The sequence below is a fragment of the Camelina sativa genome, chromosome 13 (assembly GCF_030686135.1).
Source record: "Camelina sativa cultivar CO46 ecotype springtype chromosome 13, ASM3068613v1".
Classification (NCBI taxonomy): Eukaryota; Viridiplantae; Streptophyta; class Magnoliopsida; order Brassicales; family Brassicaceae; genus Camelina; species Camelina sativa.
In genome coordinates, this window is record NC_141892.1 from 1,841,875 (window position 1) to 1,859,415 (window position 17,541).

At 38.7% G+C, this 17,541-nt stretch overlaps 5 protein-coding genes across 7 annotated transcripts; 2 read left to right on the plus strand and 3 right to left on the minus strand.

Annotated features, from left to right (window-relative positions):
• Window positions 1-218: 218 nt before the first annotated feature.
• On the plus strand, window positions 219-2,015 carry LOC104734498 (uncharacterized). Its single transcript, XM_010454091.3, has 4 exons — window positions 219-893; window positions 1,133-1,226; window positions 1,343-1,447; window positions 1,538-2,015. The coding sequence occupies exons 1-4, from the start codon at window positions 697-699 to the stop codon at window positions 1,805-1,807; spliced, it is 666 nt and encodes a 221-aa protein (XP_010452393.1). The 5' UTR covers window positions 219-696; the 3' UTR covers window positions 1,808-2,015.
• Window positions 2,016-2,045: 30 nt separating this feature from the next.
• On the minus strand, window positions 2,046-4,774 carry LOC104734499 (vacuolar protein sorting-associated protein 36). 2 transcript variants are annotated; one of them, XR_015578265.1, is made up of 8 exons: window positions 3,971-4,774; window positions 3,618-3,821; window positions 3,248-3,341; window positions 3,097-3,154; window positions 2,915-2,979; window positions 2,600-2,735; window positions 2,443-2,527; window positions 2,046-2,350 (listed from the first exon to the last, which is right to left on the minus strand). XR_015578265.1 is itself a non-coding variant. In XM_010454092.3 (8 exons), exons 1-8 carry the CDS (start codon window positions 4,583-4,585, stop codon window positions 2,290-2,292), a joined length of 1,323 nt encoding a protein of 440 aa, XP_010452394.2. In that variant the 5' UTR covers window positions 4,586-4,774; the 3' UTR covers window positions 2,046-2,289. The 2 variants fall into 2 exon arrangements, 1 of the variants encoding a protein (XP_010452394.2); XM_010454092.3 differs by having other exon boundaries at window positions 2,915-2,984.
• Window positions 4,775-7,061: 2,287 nt separating this feature from the next.
• On the plus strand, window positions 7,062-12,255 carry LOC104734500 (phospholipid-transporting ATPase 1). 2 transcript variants are annotated; one of them, XM_010454093.3, is made up of 7 exons: window positions 7,062-9,402; window positions 9,508-9,814; window positions 9,925-10,585; window positions 10,673-10,796; window positions 10,907-11,126; window positions 11,207-11,665; window positions 11,764-12,255. In XM_010454093.3, exons 1-7 carry the CDS (start codon window positions 7,905-7,907, stop codon window positions 11,981-11,983), a joined length of 3,489 nt encoding a protein of 1,162 aa, XP_010452395.2. In that variant the 5' UTR covers window positions 7,062-7,904; the 3' UTR covers window positions 11,984-12,255. The 2 variants fall into 2 exon arrangements, 1 of the variants encoding a protein (XP_010452395.2); XR_015578266.1 differs by having other exon boundaries at window positions 7,088-9,402; window positions 9,920-10,585.
• A 49-nt stretch (window positions 12,256-12,304) lies between these two features.
• Window positions 12,305-15,374, minus strand: LOC104734501 (histone-lysine N-methyltransferase, H3 lysine-9 specific SUVH1). Its single transcript, XM_087481766.1, has 2 exons — window positions 12,684-15,374; window positions 12,305-12,599 (listed from the first exon to the last, which is right to left on the minus strand). Exon 1 carries the CDS (start codon window positions 14,758-14,760, stop codon window positions 12,745-12,747), a length of 2,016 nt encoding a protein of 671 aa, XP_087337892.1. The 5' UTR covers window positions 14,761-15,374; the 3' UTR covers window positions 12,305-12,599; window positions 12,684-12,744.
• Window positions 15,375-15,783: 409 nt separating this feature from the next.
• LOC104734502 (nicotianamine synthase 1) lies at window positions 15,784-17,079 on the minus strand. The gene has a single exon (XM_010454095.3). The coding sequence runs from the start codon at window positions 16,992-16,994 to the stop codon at window positions 16,032-16,034; it is 963 nt and encodes a 320-aa protein (XP_010452397.1). The 5' UTR covers window positions 16,995-17,079; the 3' UTR covers window positions 15,784-16,031.
• Between the last annotated feature and the right edge of the window lie 462 nt (window positions 17,080-17,541).

Here is a 17,541-nt window from a genome sequence, read left to right on the forward strand (position 1 = left end):
TTTGTTTCATCTTTGTACCTTATAATCCCTAAAATTAAATTAAAAAAGATGTATTTATTTTCTATTAATAAAACAATCGTCTCATTGATTTGGGTCTATTTTATGTGATGAGTAGTTATATAAAGTATCTGAAATATTTAAGAAAATTTAGGGACTGAAAACAAATATATAGATATTTTTAAGAACAAAATAAAAACAATATGAAACTAGTCGGAGAAGAAGAATGACAATAATACCAACGAGTTCCGTTCTCTCAACTCCACCTCCGTCGCGGTCCGCAGATCTTCGCTTCTTGGGCTCCCACTGCTCAAGTATGATTCCCATGTTGGAAATGGTCAATGATGTTGAGTAAACCGGACTTGATATCATCAAAGCGTTTAAACCGGACTTGATATCGAAGTACGATGGTCCCCTGGACGCACACATTTTACAACCAACATTAGAACACGCAAAACCGGGTAAAAACCAAAGAACCGCCTCAACCCGATTTCCTTGGTTTTCAATGTTGAATAAACCGGACTTGCTTGATATCAAAGCGTGTAAAATCAATTTACGGTTCAACTTTAGTGAAATCAGTTAAACCGACTAGTTTAATCGCAAATTGTGCAACTTGCTCTCTCTCTCTCTCTCTCTGTGTGTCGTGTCGTGTTTGAGAAGACGAAAGAGTCAGTCGGAGAGAGAGAGAAAGATCGGAGGATGAGTGCCGAAGATTTCCAAAAGAAGGTTTCCATCGCCGGAGAAATCGAAATCGATATCAAATGTGGCGGTTCCGCCGGCGATTCTAGTAGCTCCACGGTGGGCTCTAGCGTGGCCGCCTCTCAAACCCTGGTTCTGCTTCGGAGTCTGCTGGAGATTCAGCAGCGTCGAGCTCTGGCTTACGCTAAGCTCAAAAGGTTCGGATTGGTTATTTGAAATCTCTCGGACTGTGGTTATGCCTATTAGTAATTTTTTCCGTTGCGGTATTTGTTAAAAGTTCCATCTCCTTTGATCCCCTTGTCCTCCTCCTGAGTTTGTTGAATTGAGTCTAATAGTGTAAGGATCAAGAAAAACTATGTTTTTTTTTTTTGTTTTGCATATGTAAACGCTGATTCATCTTCCATCAATGTCTCTCTGTGTACTATTCGTTAATCAGTGGATTCTCAGAGTATGTGGAGTCTGGTGCTGAAGCACTTTATCAGAAGCTGTGCAGTGAGATTACAGCTGAGTTCAGTGAATGTTCCAAACAAGTATGGATCTTGGCTCTTGAGTGTTTTATTTATTTATTTATTCAGAAGAGTTGTAAAACAAACATTCTATGTTAAAAGATTGAGCCTTTGATGATGACAATACTACAATGATGCAGGTGCGAGAAATGGAATCTCTGTTTCTGAAACCAGAATTTGGAAGAGCTGATCTTGCTCAACTGCTCCTCGACATTCAAAGTCAAGAGAAGCAGAAATTGCATCTGGTTTCCATCTCATTTTACTCATCAAATCTTGATTATCTCATATGGTTTGAACAAAGTTTCAATTTGCTGAACCAAGCTTCCTTTTCGCAGACCGTTACAATACAGGTTCTGAAGAAGGCAGGGAGACCGTCAGAACGAATGCTAACACATGAGAACTGCAAGTTCAAGAAGCCGATGCAGCACGAGTGTGTGCATCTTCATGAGATTACTGAAGCTGCAGGAACAGAGGAAGCAGAAGCTGATGCAGAGTTTGATAACGCTTTGAAAGAAGCCATTAGAGGGGTGCAAGACGCTGTAACTAGCATCAATGAGTATTTAGAAGACATTCGGTACGAGATTGAAGCCCTTGAAGCTGAGTAGTTCCAAATCCATCACTTCTTTACCTTTCTACAGAAAACTTGCAGTGTTAAAAGCTTGGTTAATTATTAGCTTTATAAGATATTTAGAAATTGTGAAAGATGTGAAAATGGAATTTGTTTTCCTAAAGTTTAATATCTTTTGGTAACCAGACAATATGTGGGCTTTTGTTCATACTAATCTCAATCTATTTACGACGGAGTTTAATATTCTCAGTCTGGCTCGTGGTTACAATAGTCAATAGCAAATCCCAAAAATTGCATCAAACCAAGTTTACACACTTTGTTACAAAATCGAATCGAACTATTTTCAGTTCTGGTTTGCTGCATGAATTTCACACACCTGAACAAAATACGAAAACCAAATTACACACAGCTTTTCCCACAAAAAAATGAATTGAGTTATTGGCATTTTTGGGTCAAAATCCATAAAATGTGTTTGTATATATTTGTGTGTTATTACAAATAGTCTACAGCAAAAACTTCTCATACGGACAAGATACTGGTCGCTTTGACCCATTCACCGTACGTCCCAAAGTCCTTGACTCTGCCAAATGAAAAGAACACAAGTACAAAGGTCCATTAGATTCTCAAATACCAACACGACAGAATATAGATCATGGGTGTTATTTAAATTACATATGTAGATTGGTGAGATCGATCTCTGGAAACAGGTTGAAATAGAATCGAAGCCCGTCTGGGCTCATGTCTCTACACAGCAAACCTGTTCAAAAAAATGGAACGTTAGCATCATGTTTATCTACGAGCAGGCTTTGATTGGGGTTGGATTTGGTACCTTTGGTCTCTGCAGTAAGTAGATGTTCCTTAGCCATGGCTGGGGCGATCTTCAGTGTCAAAGCTGCATCACTAGCAGTGACTCCGGCTCTTAAAGCTTCAGTTTTGGTCACAAGCATTCTGATTCTACTCATAACCTGATTGACCAGAAAAAATATGTCATCAGGTGGGTGGGTGGATGGATGGAAAAAAATGTAAAAAGCACACTGAGAGGGATATGACACATATATAGCAAGAAAAATGACAACTTTCTGAAGAGGAATCAAAGCAGTAATAATGGGATAGAGAATCTTAAATATATGAGATTTAAGAATACCTCCTCATCACTATGGGACTTGTTTTGGATCACCATCACACCGCTATCAAACTTCCGCAGCATTACTGGACTACCAATCAAAATACATGACAGATCAATATTTCTGCATGATGGCTTCTTATATGGTCAAATGTTCGAACATGCAAAAGGAATCTAGGAGAAAATATTCGAAATATACATACACATCAAATTTCTCCCAGAGGGTACAAGCTTGCCATAAATCGTCTGGAGAGATCAGCTCTGTTCAAAGAAAGATTATTGATTAACAGTCTGAAGTGAACAAACAGAATAAAGTACTCGGAATCAAAATGTCATAGTATATGAAGCTCCAACCTGTCCCACGAGCACGATTGAAGTGGTAATACATATCAGTAAGGCTGATCATTCCCCCAGCTTGTTCTAATGGGATTCTGACAAAATCTGCCAGCTGCAGGTATGTAAATAAAGATTTCAACCTCAAATTCATTTGGTACGAATAACTTAAAGAGCATGAATTCCCCAGATCCCAACACATTTTCCAGGGGCTAATATTACAAGCTAAACAGTTGAAGGTTCTCTATTAGGACATTTATAGAATTTTTCAGAGAAATTGAACAAAGTGATCATATTTCCTAACAAATTCCTTGATATCGATATCCTATCAGGCCTCTTTCGAAGATATCATGAAAAACTAATCTCTGTAACAAAATAAATTGAAGAGAACCTGGCGGGACAATTCTTGATGGTACAAGGCGCCAGCAGATTCCTTTGTAACTGGAGAGATAATACCAACGCTCAACATCCACTGTTGCATCTCTTCTTTGGAACCCATTTCTTCATCATCAGTTGAACTGTTCTGACTACTAGGAGCAGACAAGAGCTTCTGACGCATTTTTTCTGCCAGACTCACCATCTCTTTAGCCTTACTCTGTAAAACCAAACAAAAGTACTATAATTCAGACGCAATTTGACTTGAATATGAAACCAATAATCAAATAAGAAAATCTTTTCCTTCAACAAACAGTTGCAGATAAACTCTTCAAGATCACACATTACAAAGAACAAGAAGAGCAATACCATAAGAGCATTCAAATCCTGAAAAGCATCTTGCAAGCTCTTGTCTGTGCTCTCCCACTGTTCTTGCTCTTTCCTCAAAATCCCAGCCAATCCCACCATCCTCACTGTTCCATCGTTTCCATATAAACCTTGCGCAACCGTTGCAGATCCTCCTGAACGAGAAGTCTCAGTCTCGCTCTTATCCTCCTCATCCCACGCCCTGCCTCTCCAACATTCCCAAAATTTCGTCAAAAAGCAATCGAAATCACCTTTCCCCCTGAAGACAATAGTCACCACAATCGAACCCGGATCCGCTTGAAATCGGATTCTCGGCGAATGGAACATAGACTTGATCGATTTCTTATGAGAGAAGATGTGAGTAACGGCGGCGAGAGGAATCGAAGAAGGAACAGCTCCGTTTGGTTGAGATGGAATCCATATGAGACGATGAGTGGTTAAGATAAGATTACCGGACTTTAAAGCGGTGAATCGCGGCGGATCATCTTCGGAATCGAAATCGACGGAAGAGAGGAGGAAACACTCGACCTCATTGCGTCGAAGCACTGGTCTACCACTCGTGGTCACCTCTGCGTTCACAAACAAACCACCGACTCCGATGCTGCTTCCACTAGCCATGGAGACTCAATTCGAAAGCAGATCGATCATACAGCTTTTTTTTTTAGCTGCGTTCCGCTTCCAATAAATAGATCGGTTGACCAATCAGAGTGCTTGCTTCAAAAATTCCAATTACTCCGACGAATTTCCCTGACGACGAGAAAAACCCAGATGCCTGAGATCGTTTGGTTTACACGTCTAGCGAGAATCAACCTTGGTTTAGTAAAATTACATTTTTAATCCTTTTTAGTAAAGATTTTTACGATATTAGCTCATACTTTCCAATTTTACTTTTGAGTCCAGATGTTGAATAATTGAAGTGGGTAGTTTTTGATCATTCTTGTTGAAACAATGTTGAACATACATTGATATGAAACTAAATGAAGTCATACCAGGAATTAGTAACTTTCTAAACAAGACAAGTGAGAGTATATTAGTTAAAGACTGAATTGTCTAAGTTGATATATGAAAAATCTTGATCAAAGATTTGGACACATTTGACATATAATTTTTCTATTCTAGTTTTTTTTTTTTTTAAATCATATACCAGTTTATTTGAAATTATTGTAAAGAAAATCTATTTGATGTAAAAATAATATAAATAAATATTGCCAGAAAATAAGATATTTAAGAGGTTTATGCGTCTTGAGTCGACGATGAGAGAGCTTAAGCACGACGATATTTAAGGCAGGATCAATGAGAATGAACGCATGCTCAATCAAATTGAGCTCGTCCTTGTCCAACGTATTTTGTCAAACAGAAGATTCAGTTTCAACAATCGGATGCATAATATTATATAAAGATTGAACGTGCTTAATTGGTATTTAAAACAAACTTGTATGAAAGTGATGGCGTTAGGCGAATAATTAGTATATATAATATTGTTTAATCATTCATACATACATGATACAACTAGGTTTCAATCATGTTTACTATGCCACGACGATATGTGTAGAGTGTTAATACATATTAAAACCAATACTCGATCGGTAATGACCAATTTGCAATTCTTTACTAGTATTTTTTTCTGTTTTGTAAAACATTGAAAGACTAAAAGTAGCTTAAAGTTTTAATTACTGTAGGAACTATATTATTAAGTACTATTAAAGGTAATATAATCAATCAAGGGCGTGGAAATCGTGTTCTTCGAATTAATATTTACATCGGTGTGGTTGGCCATGTGTGAGCCGCTTGAGCTTGACTCGTTTGTCTAATTTGTTTATTAAACACAAGTAATCTGAGTAATGGGCATATTAAAATCATATCATCATATCAGTTATCAAATGAGTCAATGACAGTAATACAAGGTTTCTACTTTACACTAGCTGTTTATAAAACTACATATATAACGTTAAACTTCGAACTTAAAAATACTGAGCTAGTATTCAATTTATATTAGCGCGACCAGTATCTATGAATTTACTCTATTTAATTTTTGAACGCGTTCATGTTCATATAGATTTAAGTTAGTTGTATTATTATATATTGTGTAAAATAATGCTAATAATATAATTATTATAGATGCACGTAGGTTTACCATTTTGAATTGATGGCGAAGTAGTTTGCGTAGTTGTTAGACTAATTTAGCTGTTTAAAACAACATAGATATGGATACACTGAATTGTCAATATACATCGTATATACTATACGTCTCTACATGGTATTTTTTACAAGCAAACGTATTATATTATCCTATCCTAGCTAGACCATTTTATGCATGTTATATCCGTTTTTTTAATTTAGTTTGTTTTTGTTGACATATCTATTAATGATATAGTTTCTATATTTATATGTTATCATTTTGTTTGGATCATTCAGATACTTTGTGAGAATACTTTTCGTCTTCATATTAATCCACATTTCATAGCATCGACATCGACGTCAAACTCCAAAATTGGACAGTAAAGTATATATATACATATATATAGATGACGCGACATATTAACTAAAATATAAAAACTCAAAATGGATCCAAAATTTAAATAGTCAAATCTTTATAATAAGAAATTTACTAAGAGAAGAAAAGAAAAGAAAAGATATACTATATTTTAGATGCTCAATTAAAAGATATAGTTTTTCTAGCTTTTCAGTAATCACTTTGATCCACTGTAAAAACTAATTAACAAAAAAATAATCACTCACTTATATTTACAAAGTAGAAAATTGTTGTTTTCTTTTATTAGCATGTTTTTCCTGATTTAGATAATTGCGGGGATACAAGAAATATATTTTCGATTAAATCATTGATAAAAAAAAAACACATCTTAAATTTGATAAAGATATATAAAAAGTAATAATAATAAATAATAATAAAAAAGAAAATAAAAATAGTAAATGGCGGCTTTTATAAAAGTCTATCTAGAAGAGAAAGAATAATCAAGTGCTACTCTCTGGACCAACACGACATGACTTTTCCTTCTCACTTTCATCTTCTCTCTTCTGTTTCTTTTTGTTATATTATTTTATAAATATATATATATATATATATATTTTTTTTTTGGTGCATTAAAATGAAATTAAAATAAATAAAATTAAAAAAAAAAAAAAATTCAATAAAAGATTCGTCGACGTCGCCAGCCATTGGCGACTTCCTCCTCTTCTTCTTCTTCATCTTCATCTTCATCTTCTTCTTCAAACCTTCTCCTGTTCATTGTCTTCCTCCAGATCTCTCTCTTTCTATCTCTATCTATCTATCAAAGTCTTCGTTCTCATTCTTCGTCTTCGTCTTCGTTTACCTTTCAAGAAGAAGAGATACGAAAACCTCCAATTTATTACCCTCTCTCTCTCATTCTCTCTCTTCTTGTTTTGTTATTTCTTTATTTGCTTTCTTCTTCTTCTTCTTCTTCTTCTTCTTCTTCTTCGTATTGGCTTGCGTCACCTCATTCATTCCCTTTCTCTTCAATTCCATTTCTTCGTGAGAAGATTGTTAGCTTTTTAGCGCGCAAAAGTGAAGATTCTTCAAGATCCCACGGATCTGTACACCCCCTCCCTCCCTCCCTCCTTAGATCAATCAAATCTTCCTCGATCATATATTCCCCTCTTAGAGGAGGAGGTGGGTTTTTTTTTTGTCTCCGATTTAAGGATCTGGATCTTCTCCCCCATTTCCAATTTCCTGGCTAGGTCATTTTCCTGGGATTTAATGGATTCAAGCTGTTGATTTGAAGCTATGTTTGTTTCTGGGTAAGAAAAAAGCTCGAATCTTTCTTCTTCTTCGGGAGGTCTGTTTTGTGTCAAATGATTTCTCCATTTGATCCGATCAATTTCTAATATATAAATAAAAAATCTCTGCTTTCAAATTGTTAATTCAACAATTCCTGTGAGAGTGGTCCTTTTTGGGCAAATGGATCCCAGGAAATCAATTGATAAGCCGCCTCCTCCTCATCACGATCCGATCCTGGGTGTATCTTCAAGGTGGAGCGTTTCTTCTAAAGACAATTCCGTCAGAGAAGTTACTTTTGGTGATTTGGGATCGAAGCGTATTCGTCATGGTTCAGCTGGTGCTGATTCTGAGATGTTGAGCATGTCTCAGAAAGAGATCAAAGACGAGGATGCTCGTTTGATTTATATTAACGATCCCGAGAGAACTAACGACAGGTTTGAGTTCACTGGCAACTCTATCAAGACTGCCAAGTATTCCGTCTTCACCTTCTTGCCCAGGAACTTGTTTGAGCAGTTCCATAGAGTTGCTTACATTTACTTCCTTGTTATAGCTGTGCTCAATCAGCTCCCTCAGCTTGCAGTTTTTGGTAGAGGTGCATCTATCATGCCCCTTGCCTTTGTTCTCTTGGTCTCAGCTATCAAAGATGCTTACGAGGATTTCCGGAGACATAGATCAGATAGAGTTGAGAACAATAGGTTGGCTTTAGTGTTTGAGGATAATCAGTTTCGTGAAAAGAAGTGGAAGCATATTCGTGTTGGGGAAGTCATTAAGGTCCAATCTAATCAGACTCTTCCTTGTGACATGGTGCTCTTGGCTACGAGTGATCCTACAGGGGTTGTCTACGTGCAGACGACTAATTTGGATGGTGAGTCGAATTTGAAGACGAGGTATGCCAAGCAGGAAACTCTTCTCAAAGCTGCTGATATGGAGTCGTTTAACGGATTGATCAAGTGTGAGAAACCTAATAGGAACATATATGGGTTTCAAGCCAACATGGACATTGATGGTAGAAGGCTCTCCCTTGGACCTTCTAATATTATTCTTAGAGGATGTGAGCTTAAGAACACTGTTTGGGCATTAGGTGTTGTTGTGTATGCTGGTGGTGAGACGAAAGCTATGCTGAACAACTCCGGAGCACCGTCAAAGAGGAGTAGGCTAGAGACTCGGATGAATTTAGAGATCATTCTACTCTCTTTGTTTCTGATCGTCTTATGTACAATCGCAGCCGCGACCGCTGCTGTGTGGTTGAGACAGTACAGGGATGACTTGGACACTATTCTCTTTTATAGGAGAAAGGACTATGCCGAGAGGCCAGGAGGAAAGAACTATAAATACTATGGTTGGGGGTGGGAGATATTCTTCACCTTCTTTATGGCAGTCATTGTGTACCAGATCATGATACCCATTTCTCTCTACATATCGATGGAGCTTGTCCGTATTGGTCAAGCATACTTCATGACCAATGACGATCAGATGTACGACGAGTCTTCAGATTCAAGTTTTCAATGCAGGGCTTTGAACATAAATGAAGATTTAGGGCAGATTAAGTATTTATTCTCGGATAAAACGGGTACTCTCACGGACAACAAGATGGAGTTTCAATGTGCTTGCATAGAAGGTGTAGATTACTCTGCCAGGGAACCTGCTCAGAGCGAGCATGCAGGATACTCCATTGAAGGTAAGGAAATGTAGTTTCTTAATAGTTCTTTTGCTGTTAAGAGTAGTATGTTTTTCTGTTTACTGACTGCCACTTTTGATGATACCTGTACTTTTAACGTTACAGTTGATGGGAATATTTTGAAGCCAAAGATGAGGGTGAGAGTTGATCCTGCCCTTCTTCAGTTGACGAAAACTGGCAATGCAACAGAAGAAGCAAAGCGTGCAAATGAGTTTTTCCTCTCACTGGCAGCTTGCAATACAATTGTGCCGATTGTTACCAACACATCTGAGCAGAATGTAAAGCTGGTGGATTATCAAGGGGAGTCCCCGGATGAACAAGCATTGGTCTATGCGGCAGCTGCTTATGGTTTCTTGCTCATAGAGAGAACCTCTGGTCATATAGTTATTAACGTGCGAGGAGAAATGCAAAGGTAATTTAGAAATCTGATGGCTAATTTTTTGCCATTAATTTATATTGCCGTTGCATCTCATAATAGGTTGTGGCCTATAGTATTTATTTCTTTTCCTCTGCCCAGTGCAGGTTTAATGTCTTGGGATTGCATGAGTTCGATAGTGACCGAAAAAGAATGTCAGTGATACTGGGATGCCCCGACATGTCGGTGAAGCTCTTTGTAAAAGGTGCAGACTCATCCATGTTCAGTGTCATGGATGAATCCTACGGTGGCGTCATAAAAGAGACCAAGAATCAACTTCATGCTTACTCATCTGATGGTTTGAGAACTCTTGTTGTTGGGATGAGAGAACTGAACGATTCAGAATTTGAGCAATGGCATTCTTCCTTTGAGGCGGCAAGCACTGCCTTGATTGGTAGGGCTGGATTGCTAAGAAAGGTTGCTGGAAACATCGAGACTAACCTTAGGATAGTAGGAGCCACTGCAATTGAAGACAAATTGCAGCGTGGTGTCCCGGAAGCAATAGAATCTCTCAGGATTGCAGGGATAAAAGTTTGGGTCTTGACTGGTGACAAGCAAGAAACTGCCATATCCATTGGCTTCTCATCGAGGCTTCTGACAAGAAACATGAGGCAAATTGTAATAAATAGCAACTCACTGGATTCATGTCGGAGGAGCTTAGAAGAAGCAAATGCCAGCATTGCAAGTAATGACGAAAGTGATAACGTGGCCTTGATTATTGACGGTACCAGTCTCATATATGTACTCGACAATGATCTTGAAGATGTGGTAAGTGGAATTCTGATGAACATCTCTTGCTTACTCTGGTTATGACTATCTTTGATGGTGATGTAATTGCTCATTTTTGCAATGCAGCTGTTCCAGGTGTCATGTAAATGCTCCGCGATACTCTGCTGCCGTGTTGCTCCTTTCCAGAAAGCTGGAATCGTTGCACTCGTAAAGAACCGAACTTCCGACATGACTCTTGCCATTGGTGATGGTAATGACTCCACCCTTCTTTCCAAAAACCAGTGTGCCTGATCCTGTCTAAATAGCAACCCAGTTCTTTGTTTTTATTTTCATCTTCTCATATGTCTGGGCTTTTGACAGGTGCCAATGATGTCTCCATGATTCAAATGGCTGATGTTGGGGTAGGTATAAGCGGCCAAGAAGGTCGTCAAGCTGTGATGGCATCTGATTTTGCAATGGGACAGTTCAGATTCTTAGTTCCGCTATTGCTTGTTCATGGACACTGGAATTACCAAAGGATGGGTTACATGATACTATATAATTTCTATAGAAATGCAGTTTTTGTTCTAATTTTATTTTGGTGAGTACCGTCTTACTGTCTTTTGTACTAATCCATCTTAAAACAGTCACCACAGACTAACCCTCACCAATTTCATGCAGGTACGTTTTGTTTACTTGTTACACCTTGACAACCGCCATCACTGAATGGAGCAGTGTCCTGTACTCAGTCATATACACGTCGTTCCCTACAATAATTATCGGTATCCTTGACAAAGACCTCGGAAGGAGGACTCTTCTCAATCATCCTCAGCTCTACGGTGTTGGCCAGAGGGCAGAGGGATATTCCACTACGCTCTTCTGGTATACGATGATTGACACAATCTGGCAAAGTGCGGCCATCTTCTTCATTCCTATGTTTGCGTATTGGGGCAGTACAATTGACACGTCGAGCCTAGGAGACCTGTGGACGATTGCTGCAGTTGTGGTGGTTAATCTTCACTTGGCCATGGATGTAATCAGATGGAACTGGATCGCACACGCCGCCATATGGGGATCCATTGTTGCAGCTTGTATATGCGTCATTGTGATCGATCTTATACCCACACTCCCTGGTTACTGGTAAAAGTTCTCTCTCTACATATCATTCTGTCAAAGCAAATTCAAAATCAGATTTTCTGGATACTGAAAGTCTCAACTTTTTGTAATGGCTGTGACAGGGCAATTTTCCAAGTTGCCAAGACATGGATGTTCTGGTTCTGCTTGCTTGCCATTGTTGTGACATCATTGCTACCTAGATTCGCCATCAAGTTTCTTGTCGAGTATTACAGACCTTCCGATGTTCGGATTGCTAGGGAGGCTGAAAAGCTTAGAACTTTCAGAGAATCCGAACCCCGGGGAGTTGAAATGAATCAGATTCGGGATCCTCCAAGGAGATGATATTGATTGAATCAACACCATTCTCTCAAATCAAAATTCTTTATACCCGTCAGCGAAAGTAAATATAATTTATATATTCCAATTTTTTCCCCCTTGGTTACTATTTCACGAATAGAGAGTTTGTAGTGTAAGGGAAATTACGTAAAGATCTCTCGGCTGTATTTTTCTCACTTTGTTGTAACATACGCACAAGATTTTCCTTTGTAAAGAGAACGTCGAAATTTGATTTACATTTCCACTTCAGTTTGTTATAAAGTCGATTTTGGTTTGTCTTTTGTTTTCTTTTCCCTGACAAGAACCAATAAACTAAGATAAAACTGATTGACTCGTACCCTTTTATCACATTCATATACTCTTTAATCAAAAAAGGATAAGAGTTTCCAGAGATTTGTCCTTCAACCGATTTGAACACTAATCTAATAATAAGATTACATGAGAAAAACATGAGGTGCCCATTATCCACAATCCGAGAAATAGATAAGGTTTTTGCTAGAGCAGCAGTAAAATTACTTCACAGCTTGCGTCTTATGCTGTTGAAGTGAAGATCAAAGAGACTTAAAACTCTAGTTGCCACCAAAAAGCACTCGATTCCACCGATCAGAACTCAACACTCCAGCTGCCAGATAAACGAATTTAGAGACTTCATATGCTACTTCTCAGATTCAGTAGATAAATTACCAAATGGGACAGAGATACAAACCTTTTGCAACCAAAAACATCCGACTCCAGTTGTTCACCATATATCGTTATTCTAGCCATCATCATCCAAATGAGCCACGGCAATACTCTGATCCACAAAAGCATTTCCTTTTGCCATATAAAGGATTGCCATTTTGAGTCCCGCTTGGTCTAGAGATTCCATAGTCGTAAGTTAACTCAGTCAGTGGAGGGATGTGAGATATGGCAAAGAAGGCGACATGCACGAAGAGTTGACTGTTATTTTCATAAGTAACTGGCTGCCAGAAAACATTAGGGGAGCAACTGTGATTCATGAACCGGGCAACGTTCCCAATATTCTTAGCACTGATTATCATCGGCAGCGGCATTTCAGATTCTTCAGACATCTCTTCAGAAGCATCTTCATCGGCTAAGACAGGCTCATAGTTCCACTTGAAAGGGTTATAGACACGGGTTGTATCAAAGGTATAATCATCGTCAGCAATAGTTTGCTGCACCTTCGATTTGTCTTTTGCCTCACCTGCATATATACATATAAACGAACCAGCACGAATAGCATCCCATGAGCGCAATCCCCATCCTCTATTCTCTGTCTTGAAAACTTCCAGCCTCACTTTTATTCCCATTTGAGTCACCTTGTTTTTGCAAGTCGAGCATGGGCAAGATGGACTGCATTCAAATATCATAGGCTTGCGGCTAATTAGAACTCCATTACCCGTGTAGGGGAAATCACCTCCATTTTTCCTTATGCAGTGACAGTCCAAGTTCCCTGGCTTGCATGAGTTGGCACAATCACAGCCAAAAGAAGGCTGTGTTAGCTTAAACGACTCCGAGTAATTCACTGTTTTCGAGTAGGTGAAATAAGCAGGCCCATTATCGGTATCAACTTCATTCATAAGTGAAACAGGTATACCTTCGATCCCACCAGTGATATCCGGAAGAATGAGTCCTTGCCTTGAAGGCACACCCACCTTCCATTTCTGGATTGCAGTCCATGTAGCAAACGCAGGAGGTTGACCAGGAGCTCTCACTAATTTATACTTGAAGGTGTTGTGACCAGATTTTCCTTTCTCTACCCATGACTCTTTGATCTCATAGAGTCCGTCATAAATATAGATCTTAGCATTGTGAGAAGCCTCTTTCAAGCCCCTTATTACCCTAACTGCACTATTTCTACGCAAGCTCTTCTCCAAGGCAAGATTACCCCTTTCAAGCTTTTGGTCAGATGACTGCTTATCTTTATCAGCATTACCACCCTGACCAGTATAGATCAGAACATCGGGATTACCTTCGTCATTATCATAATATCCAGATGACACAATGCTAGTGGCGATAGGTTCTTCTTCCGTTTCACCCTTAACAACCAAATAGTCAATCCCAGCCATTGATGGAGAATGTAAACCCACCAAACACATCTCAAACCTGAAGAAGAATATATCCCCAATCTCGACACCAGGGACAATACCAGGTCTTTTCTTGGTGTTCGTCCGGACCCCACTGCTCATACAGATAGATCCTGACTTCAAATCACCCCGTTTGATAATACCGCTAACAGCTTCCTTGGCATCCTCCAGTTGTGAAAACCTTCTTCTTAAAGCATCAAACCGCATAAGAACACTCACCACCAAATCCCTATTACCATTCTCTCTATCAGAGATGCTAATCCCACTCTCGAAATTCGGATTTGCAATTGCACGTTTCTTAGGGATCTTTCTTTTCACGGTCAACCCCTCAAGGTCCTGTTCCATGTTGCCATTAGAGGTATCAGGAGATCTGAAAGACCTGAGAGGAGTAACCATGGAAGGCTCAGATACATTCCGAGGAGGCTGCTGCTGATATACAGGTGGATTCTGAGGCTGCTGATTGTGCTGTGGATACTGAGCTTGATTAAGATCTGGTGTATGTTGATTCGTTTGAGAAGAAGAAGAAGAAGTAAACGGATAAAAAGATGAGAAGCCAGGTGGAAATGGTCCAAAAGGAGGTGCACACACAAAGGGCGGAGCTTGATTTCCACTGGGGAAAACAGGTCTTAGAGTACGCAATGGTTTGATATCCAACACTCTCGTCTTATCAGTGTAGTTACCAGCATTCCCATCCATGGTTTCTAAATCAAAATCCGATCTTTCTATTCCAATCCCCTAAAGCCACTATAGAAGAAGATCTGGGTAACCTAAAAATTCCAACTTTTTTTCTAACTTAACTACGAATCAGAGATCCTCAAAGCCGAGTTACACGCATGCACAGAGATACCCACAACAACCGCAGATTCAGAGATTATAATAACAACAACCAACCAATGGATGTTTGTTGACAAAAAGCAGTAACCCCCAAATAAAATAAAATAAATAGAGCTTAAAACTTTCACCGAGAAACCTGAAAAATGCTGCTTTTTGGATTAGATTGATCACACACACACCCTCTTCGAGCTGGCTGGCGAAATTAGGGTTTCCAAAAAAGAGAGAGACAGAGAATGAGAGGGAAACAAGGAATTAGCGAAATTTTGGGCCCAAGTTGGGAAATTTTTTGGTATATGTGTTATTTGACATCTGTAACTGTTAGAGAATCCCTTTGGATTTAGCCGTTGGATCTAAATCAATTGAATCGTTTACCGTACAAAGAAGATCTAGTATGACTTGATAACCTGCGTAACAGGTATGTTTTGTCTCTATTTCGATTTCGTCATGTTTTAGTTTATTCCGTCAGTTTGTGATGTAATGACTTTTTCCCCGGTTGCCGGTTTAACCCGTGCGTAAGATGTTGTCGTTTTCCCTTTTCTCAATTTGGGAACTTTTTTTTTAAGTTTATCGTTCCACTCCATAACTCTTGATTTCTCATAATATTTGCCTAAACATTTATTTATTAAAATTAGGTCCAGATATGTTTCATTACATATAGTTTATATAATTTAGATAGGCTTGCTCAGTAACCAAGTTGAAGTATAATTTCAAATTATTCCGAATTGAATTCATTAAGATATATTAGGAAAGATACTCTGTTTCCAAAAAAAAAAAAAATTCATGGACAAATTTCTTAATTTGTTTGACGTTAAATATATTAATGTCATCACAATTTGTTTCACTTTTCCGTTACGATTAACATAAATGACATGCATAAGAACAAAGTCTCAAAATATGTTTTTATTTATTTCAATCTTTATTGATATAAAAAAAACAACAAACAACAGGTTCTGTATCTTCGTTGTGAACGAAAGATCAAAGAACTCATAAGTCACAAACTTATACTTAATAAAGTAGCTACACGCATCACAAACACACACAAGACATGAAATGAAAAGAGCGGTTATTAATATGAGACAAAAACATTAACACAATCTTAAGAAAAAGAGATGTGTTAGTAGTTCGTAATTTGTTTACTCGATGGCACTAAACTCCTCGATCATATTCTTCTTCTTACCACGGTTGTTCATGATCGCGTGAACCTTGGAGCAGTTACATGGCATAAACATGCAGCCACGAGTACCATTACCGGTCGTGCTCGAACCGCCGAGCTTGCGTGCGATCACAACCGAGTTAACCACGTCATCGGTTGGATGGTAGATTGTCAATAGCTGAAAGCCTTTGAGATCAGAAGAGTCAACGATGGGGTATAAGAAAGCTCTAAGAGCATGGGCACTCCTTAGCATAAGGACAGCTCCAGGAGCCATGTGTTTCTCCAAGTGCTCGATGGCTTTGACCTTTGACTCTTTATCCATCCCAACAAGAGCCGCCAAGAACACTACATCGTATTCGTCAAGTCCTTCCGTAGCGTTTAGTACGTCCGTTGTGTGGAAGATCATACGTTTCGAGAGGTCCGGGTCACGAGATACGAGGCTTGAAGCGAGCGTATTTGCGTGTGAGTCGATGTCGAAGTTGTGGAAGGTCGTGTTTGGAAGGTGAAACTTGGCCAAGACGATGGACGTGAGGGGCATCGGACCAGAACCCACGAAGGCGATCTTGCTGGGGACATGGCTTGAGTGTTGACTCAGGAGATCGAACTCAAGCTTGCCTAGCTTGAGGTAGTTGTTGTAGTAAGGAAAGGTGTGTAAGTGGTCAAGTGGGTTTTGGTCTTCTTGTAAAGATCCCAAAATTGTGGAGAAGTGTTGCTCTAAATAACCTTCGGCTTCACCACAAAGCTTGATGAGGTTAGATCTCATGTCTTTGACTTCTTCAGATAAATTTGTGACATCGATGTTTGTATCCGTGGGTAAGCACGTGGACACGAGTTGTCCAAACAAGGTGTCGACATTTTTGGAAGGTTTTAAGCTCTCGAGCTTTGAGATTTGGTCGTACAAGTCGATGATTTGCTTCACAACGAGATTGTTTTGGCAAGCCATGTCGACACTATGAGGTTATTTTTTAGGAGAGATGATAAGTATTTGGATTTCTTAAATAATTTTTTAGACTCTGAGAAAATCTTGTGTTGTGGCTGTAACCCTCGCAAAGGGTCGTTATTTATTGGCACTCGTGGGGTCAATTCTTGGCTGATATTATTTATATATCAATGATTCGATTCATATACGTTATAATTATCATGTGGTCGATCTTGTTGATAGTGTTGAAATAAATTTCAAATTAAGATTAGAAAATCATCCCTAAACACATAATTCTATTTTAATTTAATACTTGGTTTAGGCGTATAAGAAAAATAGTAAGACAAGTCACAGAAATGTCAATAAGCATGCACTAGATAAATTAAGCATGCATCTGCATTAGATATAACTTATATAATCAGGTGATTAACTGAGTAATTTATCCGTATCTGTCATAATATTTTGCAAAATTAAAAGATGCGGCAGTGACCATTCAAAGCTAAAGGCTTTACCCACATGGCATGACCCACAACTTCAACAACCATATTTGTCAATGTTCATTATAGACATG